This window comes from Pimephales promelas, chromosome 3 (assembly GCF_988280905.1).
Source record: "Pimephales promelas chromosome 3, fPimPro1.hap1.1, whole genome shotgun sequence".
NCBI lineage: Eukaryota > Metazoa > Chordata > Actinopteri > Cypriniformes > Leuciscidae > Pimephales > Pimephales promelas.
The window spans coordinates 28940373-28961086 of record NC_142771.1 but is presented as its reverse complement, the minus strand read 5'-3'; the positions used below and the strand labels follow the sequence as shown (position 1 = coordinate 28961086).

General features: G+C 37.5%; 1 protein-coding gene across 2 annotated transcripts in view; it reads left to right on the top strand.

The window, feature by feature from the left end:
• The first annotated feature begins 7718 nt into the window (after positions 1 to 7718).
• arhgap23a (Rho GTPase activating protein 23a) overlaps positions 7719 to 20714 on the top strand; it is a 69180-nt gene continuing 56184 nt past the window's right edge. Inside the window, exon 1 of one of the 2 annotated variants that reach the window (XM_089128714.1) lies at positions 7719 to 8190. In XM_089128714.1, coding sequence (XP_088984840.1) covers positions 8182 to 8190 — 9 coding nt within the window. In that variant the 5' untranslated portion in view covers positions 7719 to 8181. Of the gene's footprint in view, positions 8191 to 16730; positions 16982 to 20714 lie in introns of those variants that run through there. The other variant, XM_089128713.1, reaches the window with a different exon arrangement.

The following is a 20714-nucleotide window of genomic DNA, read 5'->3' as shown; positions in this document are numbered from 1 at the left end:
ATTTTAAGTGCACCGTATTAAATATGTATTAAATGTGCTAAATTGAAACAACTTCAAGTATATTAAGTGTACTTTAATATGTATTTAAGTTCAATTTTAAGGTAATAGTAATATATTTTATTATATTAAATTGTGCTAAAATGGAACCATTTTAAGTACATTTAATGTAATATAATAGCACTTATTTAAAGTGTATTTTAATACACTTTAAATCGACTTTAGAAATACAGCATTAGTATATTTTAGCTTCACATTAATGCGTTCTAAGTATATTTTAAATATAATTTCAGCTTATTAATAATGTATTTGTAGAACACTATAGGACCCACTATTAACATATTAAAAATATATTTTTTCCAAAAACCATTTAATATAAAAATAATATATTTTAATGTATTAAAAATACAGTTAAACATTTTAATTCAACAAAACCCAGTAAAAAAATATTTCTACAAAACACACAAACACTCTTTGAAAGATAAACTTTAATGCACTACATCAGTAAAGCATTATGAAAACTAAACAAAATACATTAACATAAAATGCATTGATTTGCAGAGGTATTAAACAGAACAAAAAATAAATAAATAAATAAACTAACTGAAAGGAGTAGTTCACTTTTAAAAAAAAACTTTTGCTGATAATTTACTCACCCCCATGTCTTCCAAGATGTCCATGTCTTTCTTTCTTCAGTCGAAAAGGAATTAAGGTTTTTGATGAAAACATTCCAGGATTTTTCTCCATATAATGGACTTCACTGGGAACAAAACGGTTCAAGGTCCAATGGCTAACAGTCAATTTGTCGTGAAAGCATGAGAATTGCTCAATTGCGAGAGTCTCGTGCTGAATGCTTGAGAGTTGGCAGCCCTGACAAATCTTTTTTCAAGTCAATTCATTCATTTCGTTCGTTGAATGAACCTAATGACTCAGAAAAAGATTTGTTAATTTTGATGAACGAGTTTGAATAGGAGAGTTATGAACATGCATAACAGAACAGAGCATGGCGACCATTTGAGCTTATAAAACTTAAACGTTGTTTTTTTTTTTTTAAATGACCGATCGTTTCGCTTGATAAGACCCTTATTCATCGTCTGGAATCGTTTAAAGCCCTTTGAACAGTTTGCACAGAAACTGCCTTTTGGACCTTGAACCGTTTGGTTCCCAATGAAGTCTATTATATGGAGAAAATCCTGAAATGTTTTCGTCAAAAACCTTAATTTCTTTTCAACTGAAGAAAGAATGACATGGATATCTTGGCATGGGGGTGGGTAAGTTATCAGCAAAAGTTTTTTTTTTTTTTAAGTGAACTAATCCTTTAAGTCAAACAAAGTGAAATACAATAGCAAAAAGTAAAGTGGCCAAGTCGTGAGTAAAAAGAGAAGTTCGTGACTTGTTCAGTCTGCCATAGACTCTTTTGGGGACATCAGAACCACCGAGGGAAATCTGGAAAGAATAAAAAAAAACAAGCATTAGTATAAACTTGTTCATTTATAATTCTAATAAAAAGCTGTCACTTTGTTACTTAATTCAGAACACTTATTGAAGTATTAATGCACAAAAAGTCAGATATAATTATTATAACAAATAGGATTTTTCTTTGTCATAAAGAATTTTAACCATTTCTGAGGTTTCAGGAAGACACAGCTCAGATGATCTTGGGCTTGAGCTGAATGAACCTCGTTTCATGGACTCCAGGGCCTCTTTGAGAGATTCTAATATCCCTGGAAGCTCTACAAGAAAAAATAAAGTTGCATGTTATACAAAGTTAGGGCAGAACAAACACTAGTTTGTGTTCTTCATATATAATTTGTATTTTGTTTAAATGGTAAAACATATTTAATGAACCATTACTGTAACTTCCACCCTATTATTAAAGTATACTTTAATATATATATATACTATATATATATATATATAATTAGAGAAAGGCAGAGATGAAATTTAGGTGGATATGATAGTATGACACATGGTCATATAGTAGTATTAACGGCATTGCAGGAGTTTGAAAAAAATCTGGTTATTACATTCCATTTGAATTCCCTCCAGACATTAGAGTTGGTCACACGATAAACCTCTTCACACTCCTTGATTTGTAACGCATTCTCACCCCAAGGCGTCACCTTTGACCATGCTTCAATATTTGACGTTTTAGGCGCCCTTTAGCGTCACTCACATGACGCGATCCTACGGCGTCATCTAACTGACGCTAAAGGAAAGCGTCTGTTAGAGGACGCGGTTAGGTTTAGGTGTGGGGTGGGGGTAGGGTACACGCGATCCTAGGGCGCCATGTAGCTGACGCTAAAGGGCACCTAAAGCGTCAGATATTGAAGCCTGTCCAAATGCTTCCCAAGGCGTCAGTTAGGTGACGCCTTGGGGGTGAGAATGGGCTGGTTATTTGAATTCTGCGTTGTGAGGAAATGTCTCAGTTGTAAATATCTAAAAAATTCAGACCTTGGGAGTGTAAATTCATCTCTTACTTTTTCAAATGATTTAATTGTGTCATTATAATTGGAAATAATTGGTGCAGATACTCAAGTCCAGATTGTGACCAGTTTTTGAAATCCTTACCTGTGAATCTGTACGACAAAGTCATTAAGATGGCCAATGCTTGATGGAGATTTTCTAAGACAAACCTAATGCTTTTTTATAGTTCTCCAAATTTGTAAGGTAACTTTGGTCCATTCAACTACTGAAGCATTTTTAGGATACACTGGAGAACACAAAGGAAGATATTTGGAAGAATGTTTTAATCAAACAGATCTCATTCCCCATTGACTACATTATGTATTTTTTCCTATATGGTAGTCAACGGGGAATGAGATCTGTTTGATTAAAACACTCTTCCAAACATCTTCCTCTGTGTTCAGCAGAACAAATGAACACATAGAGGTTTGGAACAACATGAGGGTGAGTAAATACTGACAGAATTTTCATTTTATGGGTGAACTAACCCTTAACGGAAACTGAGCAGAGCTCGTTAGTTCCCAGCATGTTTTGCATATAGCTGAATTAAGAGAGAATACATGTTGAAATTAAGTGTTATTTTTTTTTTTTTTTTGAGAAAATGAGAAAAGGGGAAGAAGTGTGTAATTGTGTTTAATGTTCAATTATTAGAACCATTTAAATTACATTAGAAGAGGAGCATTTGGTTAGGATGTGGACTGATTAAACAGATTTTACACTTGCTGCTGAAAGTGTAGGCTAAGTAAATCTTAGCAAAATTAGTAAAACATTTTGTTAAGGGTCCCTCCTTTGAGGCATCTGGGGACAGACAAAGAAAACAGGCGAGATACAGAAAGAATTTGTAGAATATTTGAGAGAAAAGCAAGAAGACGAAAGGAGGGGCAACAGATGAGTAAGGCAGAGAGGAAGTGTGACAGATAATGCCTGCCCGACTTGGCTCAGATCCTGTTTTCTGAAATCATGGATTTTCTCCATGTAGGAAGAGGGAAATGACCAAGGATTTCTTTTTCCTGAGTAACCAAGCAGACCTGTGCGCTTTCTTTCCTGTCTGTACAAGTGACTTTGTGTGTGTGCACTGTAACAATAGGTTGACAAAACCTTTAGGGGTGTATCCAAAAAAAAAAAAAAAAAATCTAAAGTAAAACAAATACTTAAAAAAATCTAATAATGACAAAGGTTTTATATATTAGGATAACTATTTTATATACAAACTGTCATGTATTCCCTGTGTGTGTGTGTGTGTGTGTGTGTGTGTGTGTGTGTGTGTGTGTGTGTGTGTGTGTGTGTGTGTGTGTGTGTGTGTGTGTGTGTGTGTGTGTGTGTGTGTGTGTGTGTGTGAACTCTTGTTATTTCCTGTCTTGTGCCATGTTTTGTAGTTCTTTGTAGTTTTTCATGTTGATTAGTTTCCGCAGGTGTTTCTTTTACCATGTCCCCTTGGAAAATATGATCAAAGATGGCTGTAAAAAATAAATCTGCATTGTGTATCCTTTTGATATATATATCAAATATATTATATAATATATTTATTTTAATGCAAAAATCTAACCATTTACTGAAGTAAAATAATTAAGAGTGGGGGGGGGGGGGAAATCACATTATGAAATGTTCTGAAATTTTTCCTCTAAAACATGTTGGGAACAATTATTTTCCCCCATTAAAAACTTTTTGCAACCTCCTTTTAACAGCTCTGAGTCTTCTTCTATAATGCCTGATGGGTTTGGAGAACAACTGACTAGAGATTAGAAACCATTTCTCATGCAGAATCTCTCCAAATCCATCAGATTCCCAGATCCACGTTGGCACAGCACTTCTTCTCTTCAGTTCAGCCCACTCATTTTCTATAGGGTTCGTTCAGGTCAGGGACTTGGTCTTGTGCTCAGTGACCCATTGTTTGTTTTTGGATCACTGTCCTGTTGGAAGATCCAAACATTGCCCATTTATAAGATTTCTAGACTGTCAGGTTTTGATTTTTTATCTATTGGTATTTGATTTGACAACCTCTGCTAAATCTTATTTTCAGCATCATTACTCCAGTCTTCAGTGTCACATGGTCCTTCAGAAATTATTCTACTACGATAATTTGCTGCTCATGAAACACTGGGACTGTGTCTGAGATCTTTAAAACGCTACCTTTAGAGGATGCATTCCAGGGTATACACGCTTTAAGGCATGTCTGAATCCAATATTAACTTTACTTCCTGTCTCCTGACATACCTTCATTTGACTGATTTTTTTAAGGGCATAAAATGGCAATCGCAAACTTCACGAGGTGAAAAACATTGTGTGACAAAATAAAAGAATGTCCAAATTCATAGTACTCAAAGAATGCAAAAAGTACACGGATGACCTACTTCTGGCGAGATTCTGAAGTGTGCATACAACGGACACTTGAGTATCCCATGAGGCCATGGGAGAGGATTTGTGAATTAAGTGAAGCATTGCAACTAACGCTGGTAGGTCATAATAAGGGCAACAATGCGAATGTAGTACGTCCAGATTATATCCATAGTACCCAATATAGTGGCCGTGGAGTAATTACTCAAAACAAACATACACATGATTATGTGATTTCGGACGCAGCCGATATCGCATAATCTATCCTTCGCTTTGATATCCCACATGTGCATTCCATTCTGTGACAGTTGGGCTAAAAAAGAAAGATGGCATCTAAATGTTGTGGTTGATGGTCAGTTTGTGTGTAAATGTAAGTCGTTTTCCACTTCTAATGTCATTTCTAGTGAGAAATTACTTAAATATTTGTTTAGTTTTCACCGAAGCTCGCTCTATTTTGCTGTAGATTATTAAACAGCCTCAGAAGCCACAGTTTTGTGAGGCACCTTCGTGCACAAACGCTGACTGAGTCATTTGCCTAAAATTTGATAAGGCAGCGAAGCATTTGGACGCAGCCTGGATCTCATTCATTAATAATTGCGTGGATTATTTTGTGTTTGTTTTTATCAGTTCAGTATTTTTTGAGATGTTATGCTCTTAATAATAATAATAATAATTCTACTTTGGAATATAAAAATTTATAACTGTGTTAAAACTCATGACCTATGGAAGTTTCAGATTTAAGCCACAATAAAAGCATTGCATGCTCTGACACTGCAAGTAGTGTTTTGTTTCTGATGATTTGATTTCATGATTCAATAACCCACTTTCTCAATAGAGAAACTAACTGGCAATGTGCAACCCTGTCGCATCCTATCCATCACAGTCCCAGTCGTGCTGTTGCATCACATTTGTGTGTGATTACCTGCAGTCTCCTGCTTATACTATTCAGAATTTTAGGATATTCAGAAGACCATTGTGTGATGTTGTTTAATTAAAAATACAGCAGTCAGCAATCAATAATTTCTTGTTGAACGTAACGAATTTCATTTAAAAGAAGTTGTAATAATATTATTGGAGTAGCCCACATTTCACAAGAAAATAGTATTTCAGATTTTCTACTTCAAAACTTCATGTTTAAAGGGGCAGTGGGTGATTTCTAGCGGCATCTAGTGGTGAGGTTATGAATTCCAACCAACAAAAGTTACAGTGGCCGACAGGAAAATATGTCGTCAACGTCATCTGCCGGTTCGGAGCCGGTGCCTGCGCGCGAACCAGTTATTTGTGTTTCGACAGCCAAAGAACCGGTTCTCGGCCGGGAAAACTGGTTCCAAAGCGGCATCAACTCTTTGCTGGACTAGAACCGTTCTTTTACGCCATGCTTACGCTGGGGCCTGGGGCGGGTTTAGATGTGTTCAAAACATCTTTTCTGACCAAAATCGCAAAGCCAGGAGAAACATTTGCAGAAACACGATGGAGTCCGCCTTTGTAATTGTTATGCTTGAAGTTGGCGCAAGCGTTTTTTTTATTAAAAACGTTATAAGCAAAGAAGAAAAGTCACAATATAGAACAAATAAATGGAAAGAAAAAAAGCCACAAGGGGTACACAACTAATCAGAAAAGATAACGTATCAAACGAAAAGATTAAAAGACTTACATATTTCAATTGTTTTTAAAGCTTTTTTTGTACACGAGTTAGAGATAATCACAAAGTAATGTTGTACTTGCTAGCATTTCTAGCTAAGACGTATGGCGACGTACACAGTGACGTAATGACGTCGTTCCCCGGGCGCTCTAGTCAGTGGAAAAACAAACAGGTTCTGAACGGGTTTGCAAGTTGAACCAACTCCGAACCAACTTTGAACCAGCACCAGTTCCGAACCAGTTCTTTTTTGGTGGAAAAGCGGTAAGAGACAGCAGAGAGTAGCCAGTAAAGCAATGAGGTTTCTTCACAATTATAAATTAGGAAATTATGTTTACTTAATTATCAATTATAACGATATGTTATTGTGAATATTATTGTTACTTGTTCATCATAGTGTCAGTGTTTTATTCACTGACTTTTGCTAGCTTCTTTGTATGAAGGAGAACATAGTGATGACACACGTTTGTCCTTTTAAGGCTAAAACATATCGGCGCAAAATAGGTCCCACAGTGTATGTAAATAGAAATGGCTTATTCTAAGGAAATAAAAACATAATGTTTCATTATGTAAGGTTTTTATACACTACTGAAAACAGTTATGTAGTCTATATGATATTGCATTTCTGGCAACAGAACCTCCTAAATATTACACAATGCACCTTTAAATCAATTTGCTACTATTGCCATTTCTTTGAAATTATTTGTAAAACTTACTAGCAATTTTAGAGTGAAAAGTAAATCTTACTTTTTTTTCCAGTAAAGAAACATAACTAGCACAATGTTTTACACAACCTTTAAGATTTTATTAATTTCCAGAACTGTGGGAATTAAACTGACATCTATATTTCATCTCTAAGACTATGAAAAACACGCATGACTTGCAGAGGTGTAAAACTCTAAATCACACACTCGCACAAACACACACAGCTAGAGCAGCCCTATTTCTTTAATATGCAAACTGCAAGTAACTGCACGTTCCCCCAGCACAGCATGTCGCTGCAGAGTTTCACGTGAACATTATGTCTGTCACAGTCCCATTTCGGCTCCTGTGCTCTATGGTTGCCAATGGTGACAGAAGCTTCATCTCAGGCATGAGCCAGGCTGGGCATCAGGGGGTCCCACCATAGAAACAGAAGAAGCTTCAGTTGATTGGGCCCTATTGCTCAGTGCTGGGAGTCACATGGTACCACTATGACCAACCCCCCCCTTCCTTTCCTTCAGAATCCATACGAGTGGGGGAAGGGAAGGAGAGGAGGGAAGTGGGGAGAGAAAGAGGGAGGGTTGAGTTGGAAGCATGAAGGCAAGGTGAAGAGTGTGAAACAAACAAACGAGTGAGAGGAAGTCCCTTATCCTTCGCCATAACGGAGTAAAACATAGATGCAGCCCTGACCCTGTGTCTTTGCTTTAGCACAGAGCCTGGAGCAAATAATCACAGCACAACCAGAGAGAGAGAGAGAGAGAGAGAGAGAGAGAGAGAGAGAGAGAGAGAGAGAGAGAGAGAGAGAGAGAGTGACACAGATAATAGGAACACATCGGAGCATTTGACTGTATAACAGGCTGTCGGAGAGGGAATGTATCTCAGAGGCTCGTCTTCAGGGAGCCTCCCGGCTATGTAAGGACGTCTGTGGATTTTTGTAAGGATTCCTTAATTAGGGAGGCAAGCAACTGTGGGAATATTGCTTTGGGAAGCCGGAATACTGTGCCATGAGTGGGAACAGGAGGCGGAAGAGGGATTGCTGAAGCATGGAGCAGGTGAGCGATACAGTCAGCGTACAATTACGCAGAACAAACATGTTTCTTGTTTCATGCCAGTGATGCTTCGGGCAAAAGCAAACAGCACAGCATCCTCGCATCAGTCTCTAGCAGCAAATCCATCCTTAACACTATGGCATGTGGATTGCTTTTTTTTTTTTGTTTATCATTTTGTCTATGTGATGTTGTTATGCTGAGTAAATCCTACAGCATATCATGTATAAAGGGGGTTGGTTGATTTAAACAGTGTATTTTATATGATTGTTTTAAAGTCAGATATGAATAACCTTACTCTGCTTTGCATGAAAGCAATGCACTTTAACACTAACAAGTCCAGACAAGTAAATCATACTTGATCACTCATAGTCTTACTGTGTGCTTACGCAAAGCGCATTAGAGAAGGGGTTACCATTGTACTGAAGTGTGTTTAGATATATATACACACACACATATACATAAGCATGTGTGATGTGTGTGTGAATATATATATATATATATATATATATATATATATATATATATATATATATATTTAATATTGTTATTATTAGGCCTACTTGTTCTCACACGCTTATTATTTAATAAATTAATCATTTTAATCGAATCTATTACATATAGAGATAATAACGTGTAAAAGCAGTTGCATTTCTTTCTAGCTGTTGCTTGCCATGCAGTGACACTAAAGGGAAACAAGGATGCTGATTCCTTGGGCTGACTCCCTAAACATTATGCCATGCTCTCAATAGTCTCGCTCCTTTGGGACAGCAGTGTGTGAAAGAGAGACACCATGACAATTTATTTAGTTTGTATTTGGGCTATGACTTAATGGCATTTAGCAAAATATTTCAATCTTTCCTTCTCTTTAAACGGGTTGCATGTCGTTGTCCCGCTCTCCTGTGATGAATTATTCATGCACTCACATCTTGCATGGGTCTAACGTCAACCAGGTGATGTCATCCCCATGCAATGGTTTGTATTATATCTAATATTGACCAGAGAAGTATCTGGATGGCCACTCACATAATGATGGCAGTGGCTCTGTTATGAGAAGAACAGTAAGACAGGGACCTGATCCAACCTCATTTACTCTTTATACATTTACACAAGTTGTGTAAATGTATTGTCATGGAAAAATGCCAGCAGGCAAATGACTATCTAGCCAAACAACAGACCACTAACAGTAGATCAATACTTCACAAAAAGTCAGTAACACGTCTTTGCCCTAATTGGTGCAGGAGTGTATCCGGCTGAGTGGCTGAAAGGTAAAAGCTAAACACTACAAATACTTTCCCTACACTGATACAGTCCAGAAAGTGGGTGTGTGAGAGAGAGAGTAAGAGTGTGTGAAGGTCGTCTCATTGATCAGGAGTATGGAATGACTATAGGACAGTAATAGTAGCAGGCTCTGTGAGCATAAGTGGAAAGTGCGTTCGTCCAGCTAATTCCTTCAAATCTGTTTACCTTGCAATCTGTTTCTCTTAAAATTGTAAAAAAAAAAAAAAAAAAAAAAAAAAAAAAAGCTATAGCATGTATGAAACAGGCCCACGAGCCAAAAATCTGCTGCAATTATAGTCAGTAATGCAGAAAGAGACAGTTGGCACACGATGGCTGTGTGCTCAGGGTGTAGTGGTTAAAGAGTCACCATGAAATCCAAATTGATTTATGAATTTACCTGTGCACTTTATTCATATTTTAAAATTCATGTGCCCTTATAATCTTTAATCCAATTAATTCCCTATCCCTTTACAGACATCTTTTCTCTGATGGCAACATGGCATCATGACTTTTGCATAAACATACACGCCACTTGACTTGAAAGTGTATGTTATCTTCACACATTTTGAGCTATTCGCGTGTATGTGTGTATACATAAGCCGTTAAATGTCCGAGTGATTCTGCATGTATGTACACGCCGTTAAATGTCAGAGTGATTCTGCGTGTATGTACACGCCGTTAAATGTCCGAGCAAAACGAAGCAAAATGTATATCTACATCTGGGGAGTGATATTTTTTTCCTAGGATGGTAAGGGAAGACTCCTATTGACCCCAGTGACGGGTAGGTTTAGGGACGGGGATGGGGTAGGTCCAACGCATTCTCATCCTTTAGCGTCATATGTGACGCTATATGACAAAACGGCCAAATACTACACACATGGCACCCGTTATCGTTAATATAACACACACTGTGATGGGTAGGTTTAGGTGTGGGGTAGGGTAGGGGTAGTCTTATATTATGCCAAAGGATTTATGGGTTCGCGTTTTATATTAACGATAAAGGGTGCCATGTGCGTAGTATTTCGCCGTTTTGTCATATAGTGTCACATATGACGCTAAAGGATGAGAACGGGCTGGTATGTCATATATTTATATATACAGTAATGTAAAATTAAATCAACGGCATTCATAAACACGCTGAAAAGCGATTATACGTGTTGACAGCATGCCAAAAATGGAAATGAGAATTGGCGTGTCATACATAGTGTAATAGTGTGTTTACTAACAGGACAACTGGTCACCATCCAATGATACATTCCATACAATCCACAATAGATTTTTTTTTTTTTTGAGCAGCCATTTCACTAGTCACAATAGGAATGAAAAGACAATTTCAACTTACGTTTCATGCTGATTTTAAAGATCCAGGCAGATTTGAATCCCTCAAACACTGATTCATCATTGTGATGCTGATTTTCAGTGTTGACCAGTAACGAGCGTAACAAGCACTGAGCGCTCAGCGTTTTTTACTGGTCGCCGAGAGTTGAAAAATGTTCTGCTTTAGATAAAACGCAGCGCTCATCACTGTCACTTTTTACCCACCCGTCCAATCACAGTGGAGGAGGGGCGGGCCTAAACAACACTGACCAACTGTCACAACATTACAATGAACGACATCAACCAACAGAGCTAACTGAACAAAATGGATGAAAAATGCTTTTTTAGAATGAAACAAATGATCTGCAAAATCAGTTACAAGTAAACTGTGCTGCGGATATTCTGTATCATAGCAACGAAACGTCTCAACAGAAAAAAACGCTGCATGCCAAAGCGCTCTCAAGTGCCCAAAGCACTGCGTCTTCAGCAGAGCGTCTAGCATCTTCAGCTAGCTAAAAACGCTTTGGTAAAATATTATTTTAGCTCCATCCCTCCAACCTTGCTAAAGATAGACCATGCCAAGCTACCTACTCTGGTCTATTGTAGTATGGAACTCACACTTGTGACAATCAAATCAATTCCTAATGGATAAAGTACCATCATTTTATTTTTTTTTCTAATAGAATAATCTAGTAAGCACGCCACCTACTGGAGGATCTATGTAACCTGTAGAAAAAGTCGCTGTTATGAGCACTCTTGGAGCGTGTCTAAATTAATGGAAGCTAATGGAAAAAAGAAAAGCTGTCACATTGCGGAAGTAAAATGGGTTGCAGATACATCCTTGTTTCAACAAACGAAAAGAACTATTTGCATCATTTTACATGAGATTAGTTTTTTACCAAACTCTCTAAAAGCCATTTTTAATGTGTCTAGGGAATTATTGCAAATGTACACAGAAACTCTGCACTGAAGAGTATTGAAAGGATCACAGAAATCGAAAGCCATATCAGCTTCAAATCATTCTAGATCAGCAGCCAGAGAGCAACTACGCACTTAATAAAATAAGTTGCCATTCAAAGTAACCAATAAGCTCTTGCAATGTCCTTAGAGGGACAACCTTTAGGTCATCATTCCTCACCGCAAGACTAAAAACCAGGACAAAAGAGCGCATGTGATGTCTAGATGGGCCTGTTTTCTCTGCTGATGTCTGAGTAGTTATTGATGTTACAGCTGGAGCTAATGATCTGTTTCTTCATCACTGTCCACCAGCCCTGAATCACATGAGCGAGAGAGCTTGGGAGGCCGTCTCTTTCATATTTTCTTCATCTTGTGCAATCCATCGCTTCACCCCTTGTAGTCTCATTCCATCGCATCACCCCTTTTACTCTGCCTCTGTCATTTATTTCATGGCAAAATTGAGATATTTTTGGGTTTGGTATCATAATGAGTTTGATTACATGGATTATGGATTATATTTGTTTGGAAATTCATCCCACTCTGCAGTTAGTGGGCAGATGGCTGAGGGTTTGTGAGGCAGATGTTTCCCTGCTTAATCTGGATGGACTGTTTCCACACGGCAGCACAAAACAGCCTCATAGCAAACTAACATTATGCATGGATTTATAATGTAAATATTGTTTTTTGTAGTTGCAGTAAATTATAAGGGAGGTTATGGGGTAAAACTATTGGTCTTAAATGGAGCATGGACTGTCTGGCTTTGAAGAAACTGGTGTACTTCAGAGATATGTTTTACAGATTACGCTCTTTCCAGATCGTAATGCGTTTAACAGAGTCAGCTAGTTTTAAAGCAATGCCTGGAGCCGTTCTGATTGGCGGTGGGATCAAACAGGCTATTACGTTATTATACAGAGACATTTCAAATGTTAATGCCGTCTCAAATGAGCCCATATCATTTACAATGAGCTTTGACCTTTACTTAGAAACAATAATTTATTTGTCCTGACTCCTGAGCTGAAATCATACATGAAAATGTCAGAAAGATTTTAGTATGTATTCATACGTCTGTGCGTGTGTGAACATTTTTGAACATTTTGTTGGGGTTAGACAGAAGGGTCCTCACCTTTAGCCAGGAGGAAGTGATGTGAAGGAGAAAGGAAATATTGGTATGTATGCTATGCCACATGAATTATGAGGAAACAGGACGTTAGCACTTTACAAGCACCATGAGATGACCAAAAACAGCCTCAGTATCCTCATAACAGCTCATAAATAGAGAAAATGGTAGTTCGTGTAACACAATACAGTTCCATTCAGAGCATTTCCTCTCATTCCAGTTATTTTTACCTTTTTAGAAAACTCTCGTCTTTCCTCCAGGGATAATATGGCAGAGCATCGCAGATGCCGCATATCTATACACAAATACCGTATACAGTGCTTTTTAATGGCCTCGCTAGCTAGTTATGTTTTTATTCTAAGTCAGAGTTGAGTAAGTAATTGTTGCTAATTTAGTATGGTTTCTTTATTCCTGAAGTCTGGTAATTTGTAAAACAGACCCAAAACGCTGCATGGCCAGCTGTAGAGATTAAATGGCATAGATTTACGACAGGTTGTAGGAAGATCCACAGAAAACATGGGGTCATGAACCCTGTGACCACTTCCTCCTCCCGCCCTTGACATTTACAGTGGGGTTCAACCATCTGAGTCCACATAAAAATTGGGATTTGATTTTTCAAATCTGAGAAATAAACAAAATTCTTTGGGATTATTTTTTTTTTGAAAATTATAAACGAAGAAACATTATGATGTAAAATGAATAAGACTGGTCACTAATCAAATCTGTGACACTGATCATGTGACTGAACAGATGGTCAGGTGCTCTTCCATTGAAGCTCAAGACGCTCTTTGGATCATCTCACAGTCACATCATGCTGGAGAACATGATCATCAAGTGAAAAAACACTTCATGCAACTCAAATTCTATAATTTGTGTTAATGAAAAAAGGTATTCAATTAGAAAAATACAAATCTGAAGCATATTCACTATGTGACTCTATTGGAACCCCACTCTACATCCCCTTAAAACAATGGGAAAGCCCCACACAGCTTGAATGTATAGTATAACATTAGCTCATACATAAAAACACATTGTGCTAAGTGTATTGTTTTTTTACAAGCTAGCTGCCGGGCTTTATTACGAGCGCTGCATGGATGATGATGATGATGATGAGAGAAGCACATGAAGGATTCTGGGCAGCACTGGAGCTACATAGATGCTTGATTTAACAAATGCTTTGGTACAATAATTAAAAAAAAAAACTGACTATAAGAAAAAGGTTTACAATCTTTCCTTCTGTGAATATTTTCAGCCTATAAGAGCTCGATGTGCAAAAGGGTGGCAGAAAAAAATGGATGGAAATAACGAGAGAAATAGCTCACATGTGGCTGTGTTTTGGCATGGAGCTACTGAATCACAATCGCTCCATCTCCTCTTATCTTGTGGCTTAGGGCTTATTGGGATAATTTGACCTGGTTTGGTGGTAGGAGAGGATAATGAGTGCTGAAGGGAGTTAAACACACAAGCATGGACACATAGACATTAAAGTTTGGAATGAATTCATCAGTGCAACACACAGACGCATTGCCTTGCATATACCAACGATCAAACGTTTGGGGTCGGTATGATCTTTTTTTCATCTTTAAGTAAATAAATAAATAATTAAAAAAAAAATCGTACAGACTACAAACTTAAATGATCACGTTTAAAAAAGATCATTCATCTTTTCAATCATTCAATTATTTACTCAAATACTCACTCATATTTTTTTCAATCCAAAATGCTCAAAGACAATTGTGCTCTAAAAATGAGAGAAAAACAGCATTAAAATATTATAACAGGAGTCTGTTTGAAATCAAAGTAATAATCCCTGTAGTAGTAATAGTAATAAAGTAGTCTGTTTGACTCTGGTGATATAGGAACATATGCCAAATCTTCCAAATCCATATGCATTTTTATCACTGCCAAAGTAAATATTGACTTGAATTTTAATTTGGGGGAAGTGTATGATAATACAACATTACTTTTGGCGCTATTAGGACCACTACTGTCCTCAAAACTCGCCTGCACACAAAATCAGCGAAACATCTCCTGCTTTGTTTGATTTATGTGTTGAAGAAACACACAAAATTAGCTTTGAGTTTTGCAAAAGCCTCTCTCTCTTTCTTTCTTTCTTTCTTTCTTTCTGTCACTCTAATGATAGCCACATGGGCTGAAGCAGTGAAGAGTCAGCGGTAGGGCCCGGTGCCACGTTCTCTGTATTTTCTGCAACTCCAGTGCGTTTTGCCCCGAGGACGAGAAACTTTCCAGAGCTACCGGACACTTCAATTCAGCACAGTTCCATTTAATCAGCAAGAAAGTGTACAACAGAAAGGTTTTCTTTTTGTCTTTGTCTTGCTGTGACCTAACACACTCCACTGTGGAGTTTCTTAACTTGATCTATCTAAGTGAGGTCACTGTTTGCCATGTCTCCAGGCTGCTTTGTCAATGTGCCTCCGGTCGGCCAGTAACAATGAGCCAGCTTGAGTCGACTTCCTACTGTATATTTACTCGACAGTCATTTCACACCAACGTCTTCCCGCAAATCCAACTAACATACCCAAAAAATAGCAGACTGGGTTCTCCGAGGAAATCAAGAAGCTTTTGTTAGAATGTGAGCAATTTTTATTCATTGTTTCTAAGAAAGACTCTAAATCCGGCATTGCATTTGACTTTTTCCTGTGGTAAAACAGCCGGCCTAAAGCAGCGACCTTTAAATCAATACTACATTTGCTCGTCTGTTTGCCTGCATCTCATCGATTGATCTGTCACGACCGCAGCGTGACCTGCAGCTCTAGTCTGAAGCTCCTGCATGTTTCATCGTCACATTCTTCCCAGTCTGTAATCTCTGACCTGTCAAGCTCCCATTTCACGACTCATAATTGTCTCACGTTGTGTCACTCTTCCAGAGAAAATTATTTTTACCATGATTTCTCTTTAGTAAATAGTCATTCAACAACATTAAGACAATGGTATGATTCAGAATAACTCTATACATGTTAGTACATGGTAAGACCATAATTGATCAAATCAATCACTTTGTCATTAAATTATTTATATTCATGATTTAACTACAAATCTATGTTTTCTGCATGTGTGCGGCGATATCTAAAAGGCCTGTGTAGAATTTTGATCATTAAATTAAATCGATTTAGCTGTCAAAAATGTAATATTTTTTTTGTAATGTATGCGATCTAAATGGCAAGTGAGCAAATCAGTTTTTTTTTTCTGTTTCCCTCTTGAGAGTGATGGAAAGTTAATTAATTTTTGGACATGTAGGCTATAGTTTCCCCATTATATTCTTTGAAATACCTTATGTAGGCTAAACATCATTGGATGAAAGTTGTAACCTTTCAAAAAGGCAGTTGCAAGGGCAATATCATCATGATATGAAATGTATTTCCTGTGGTTTTATATAGGCTATGGCTATATGGTAGGCCTGGGCTATGTTAAAAAAAACAACAAAAAGTATTTAACACGACTGTATTATCATCAGCTGTTATGATAACTTTAGCACACTGTCGTTATTTTTAAACTCGCTATCTGTTTCTCGGAGATGTCTATGGTTTTAGCAGTTGCACCTCTCTCTACACACTCATTATTTACTCACCTTCCTCATTTCTATTATGTATTTTTCGTTCCCGTCTATCTTTTTATCTGGGTACAAAGAGGGCTTTGTTTTCATAGCCTTGAACGCACCGCGCTTTGGCGCCCGTCACGCGTCCGCAACGTCATAGTTTCCGAACGCACGCAAACGCAACGCGTCGTGTTTTGTATTGCCCGCGTCCTGACGCCAGAGGGAGCTCGACGCTACTCCTCACAACCCAACACCCACTTTAATCCAGCGCGTTGTGCTGTAGTGGGACAGGCCGGTGGAAGAACTGAACGGATTTGCATCGGGGCGAGGGAAAAGGGAGGGCACTGCGGGCAAACAACGGGAAAGAGTCGAGTGGACGGAAGAAAACTGGATAGGTGAACGCCACGGTTTAATAAAAAGCGCTCATACTAGTTTACTTATTTTATACATATCTTAATCGCAACCCCCCGAATCCCCCTCTCGGTATCCTCCTGCCAAACAAGTTAAGCTGTCCAATGAATGGAGTTGCATTTTGCCTTGTTGGAATACCTCCGTATCCAGAAAACGAAGTAAGTGCAAGACCTTTCCTCACTAAAGCGAAACGAGCTGAGCGTCTGATGCTCTGCAAACGTTTGTGTAAGGTCGAGTTAAACATCATTATGTGTGTTGAACGGTGTTGTATTAATCACAGAGCATGATTTACTAAGAGGATTAAGTAAGTTAGCGTTGATACAATGTGTACAAACAGATGAGACCGCTATTCCTACAGAAACTCCTTTTTTACTGCCAGCTTGGGTTAATCATCGCATTTTACAATTGAATAGTTTATGAAGCACGTATTTACTACGATATTTATTCGACTGAAATGTCGTACTTAAACATCACTCGCACATTGTTATTGTTGTCGTCGCAGTATTCAGCTGCACAGCCTGTCAATCAATCACTGTGGGCACACGTCATTCACTTATTTATCGGAACGTGGTAACAACAACAACAAAAATGTTTGTTAATGTTGTATTTATTATGTGCACGAGTGATATAGCCTACATCTCATAAATGTTTTTTTCCCGTGGTAGTGAAAATGATAAACGTGCTTAGACTGTTTTTATAGGCTATATATACATATTGTATGTTTGCGATCTTAAATATTCATGTTTGGATCTGTTTTGCTCTTTAGAATGATTGTGTTACATAGAAAGTTAAAGATAAATTAGCCTATCTCTTAAAGACCATATTTTATTGGTAAAACTGAATATTGATTGATCTCATCGTATCAAACAATATATTATGTTTTTTTTATTATAGACTAGGCTACTTGACTTGACTACTGACTTATCTATTTTATTTCTCAACATTTCTTTGTCTAAGCAGGCTAGTCTCCTTCATCAGGATGTCAGTTTATGTTTACTAGGAGAGAAAGAGGAACTGTTTGTGTGTAGCCTACTGTATGAGTGTTTGTGTTGTCCATGTGTGTATGGGTGTGTACCAGCCCATTACAGCATCACCCGGAGAAGTAGCTTTACTGTATGTCTCAGATCTTTTCGTTGTCATAATTCTTGTTTCATAGTCAGAGGTTTTCCTCTTCCCTTTTATTGGACCCTTTTGATGTGAGATGAGGAAAGAAAGAAAAGTGCATGCGTATAGTCTTCAAGATTAAATGTTTTTTTTTTTTTTTGCAACATTAGCAATAGAGCTGAATAATTGTGTCTGTTCTGTAAAGACTGCCATAGTAAAGATTACCACTTGTGTTTGCAAGTCAAAATGGCTTTAGAGCTCAGTGGGATTAGTAAAGAGATCTTGATTGGCACTAAAAAGTATTTAAACTCTTGAAAATGTCTGAATATCATTGCATTATAACGAAATATCAAAACATGTGGTACAAGCTTTGAGCCATTTTCATGGCAAGGTGATTTTTAATGGGCGTCAAGTCAGTTTTCTTCGACCTCAAGTTCACACAGGTGTCCTATCAGAGTAACCACAGCTGCAGTCCTTCACATTAACTATTGTGTAAAAAAAAGTGGCACTTGACTAGAGAAAACAGAACGAAAGGATGTTGTTTTCTCTTTTACCAAATAAGTAGGAAAACCTCAACACTGTTGCCATTCAACACCACTCACACCAGTTTGCTATATGCTTACCAAAGTCAAATACCACCTTGCTTGAGTAGGAAATATTTCTTAATGGTCATAATGGTGTCAACTTGTTTGTGGGCAAGAATTCAAAGAGTAAACGTTTAGCGAAACGAGATGAGAAAGCTGTTGCCATAGTGTTCCATTTTTACTATAATGCTGTTTTAAAGAGTAGACATATCATGATACAGGTTTCAGTGATAAACCTATACCCTTGCAATAACTGTTCTGTTAATAACCCTCTGTTGATCCGATTGAATGTGGGTGGGGAGACAAAATAATGCAAAAGTGTAATCTGTAGTTTTCACGAAAGCCTTGGAGATGTAAAAAGCAAAACGGTTCAATTTCATCCAGCCGACTTTTGTTGACAAAAAATGTAAATTTCTCAGTCCAGATAGTAGCACTGCCATTGTGACAATACAAAATGGTTTGAATATTGGTGAAATTACTCTTTAAGTGCACGATATCATAGTCGGTAATTTGTAACTATGAGTTTCGAGCACAAGACAGACCGAAGTCGTATTCATGGGATACACAGGGAACATATTTCCAACATATGGGAATCTCAAGAATTCTAGATCAGGCACAAGTTGTGGAATTTGGAAGGGCCGTGTTGATTGTAAACGTGGTGGAAGGAAGCACTGATCTATATAGACAAAAAAGATGAAAAACAAGTTTAGTGAATGACTAAAGTTAATTGCTCAACTTTCACAGCTTGCTTTAACAAAAACATTTGGTTATGGTACCATCTATAAATGAATTAATGTTCATAATCTTGAATTTAAATGTAATTATTTAGGTACAAGCTTTCCACGTGCACTTAAAAGACAGCATCGTGACATGGGTCGCTAATGTGATTCTTTTTGAGTCGCTAATGTTTAACTACCAAAAAGAGTCCAGATTTTTTTAGCATTTGAAACTTGAAAGAATTATTTTTCTGACGCATTTATTTTGCTTGAAAAATTAAAATAATTCATGTTTTTCGATACATAATATTCTGTGTAAAAGTGTGAATTTTGGTGGGTTCTGTTCTGTATGTTGACAGACCTATTGGCCCAGTTGTTGATTTTGTGCAGCATCTATTATGTGGCAATGTAAAACTTATAATGTTATTGACAATAGTGGAATAACAATCTTATAGACTGTGACAGTTATATGTAATGCAAGTAATACATAAACACACTCAAAGAGAGACTGAGAGAGATATTTAGGACAAGAAAAGAGCAGGGAGGGAGATTAAAATCTATTTTTTTCTCATTATGGACTAAAGTAAACCCAAATACACTTGATAAATATAGTCCGCTGTTGTTGTGCTCAGAGGGTGTGGTACGAGTGTGTGTGTGTGAGAGAGAGAGTGAATGTGCTGCTCTCCCTCCCAGTCATGCCTAATTGAACCCTGATTCAATTATCACAGAGCGGTTAGGCAGAGAGGAGGGAAAGGAAAGAAGAGGACATGAGAACACACTTCACTTCATTTAGAGAGATCAGCAGACTGCATTTAGTGCTCACAAATATCAGATCAGAGCAGTCAGTCATATGCACTCCAATAAACACATTCAAAACCGTTGTCAGTCTGTATTAGTTCATTTGCATGATCTATATTATCTAAAGGGTTAGGACTAGTTCACCCAAAAATGAAAATTATGTCATTAATTACTCACCCTCATTGTTCCAATCCCGTAAGACCTTCGTTCTTCTTCTTCAGAAACACAAATGAAGATATTTTTGATAAAATTACGTGGACCAGTTACATGGACTATTTTAACTACGTTTTTTTTTTTCTTTTTTTCTGGGGATTGAAAGTTAATGTCAATGGAGGGACAGAAAGCTCTCAGATTTCATCAAAATATCTTCATTTATGTTCTGAAGAAGAACGAAGGTCTTACGGGCTTGAAAAGGGTGAGTAATCAATGACAGAATTTTAATTTTTGGGTGAACTAACCCTTTAATTATTGCATGATCTATATTGTTTAGTCATGCAAAGAAACACAACTGTTTGTTTCCCCAAAATGGCTAATTCATTTCAAGACTGCAGCCTAAAAGATCTAACTCAATGGAAGGATCTCAGAGTTGTACATGAGCAGTTTGGTTGGTACTTATGTGTCCTGAAAGCCTTATTGGGATCACTTGCTCTGCGGTACGGAAAGAGTTTGTGTGGTTAAGTTGTGCCAAA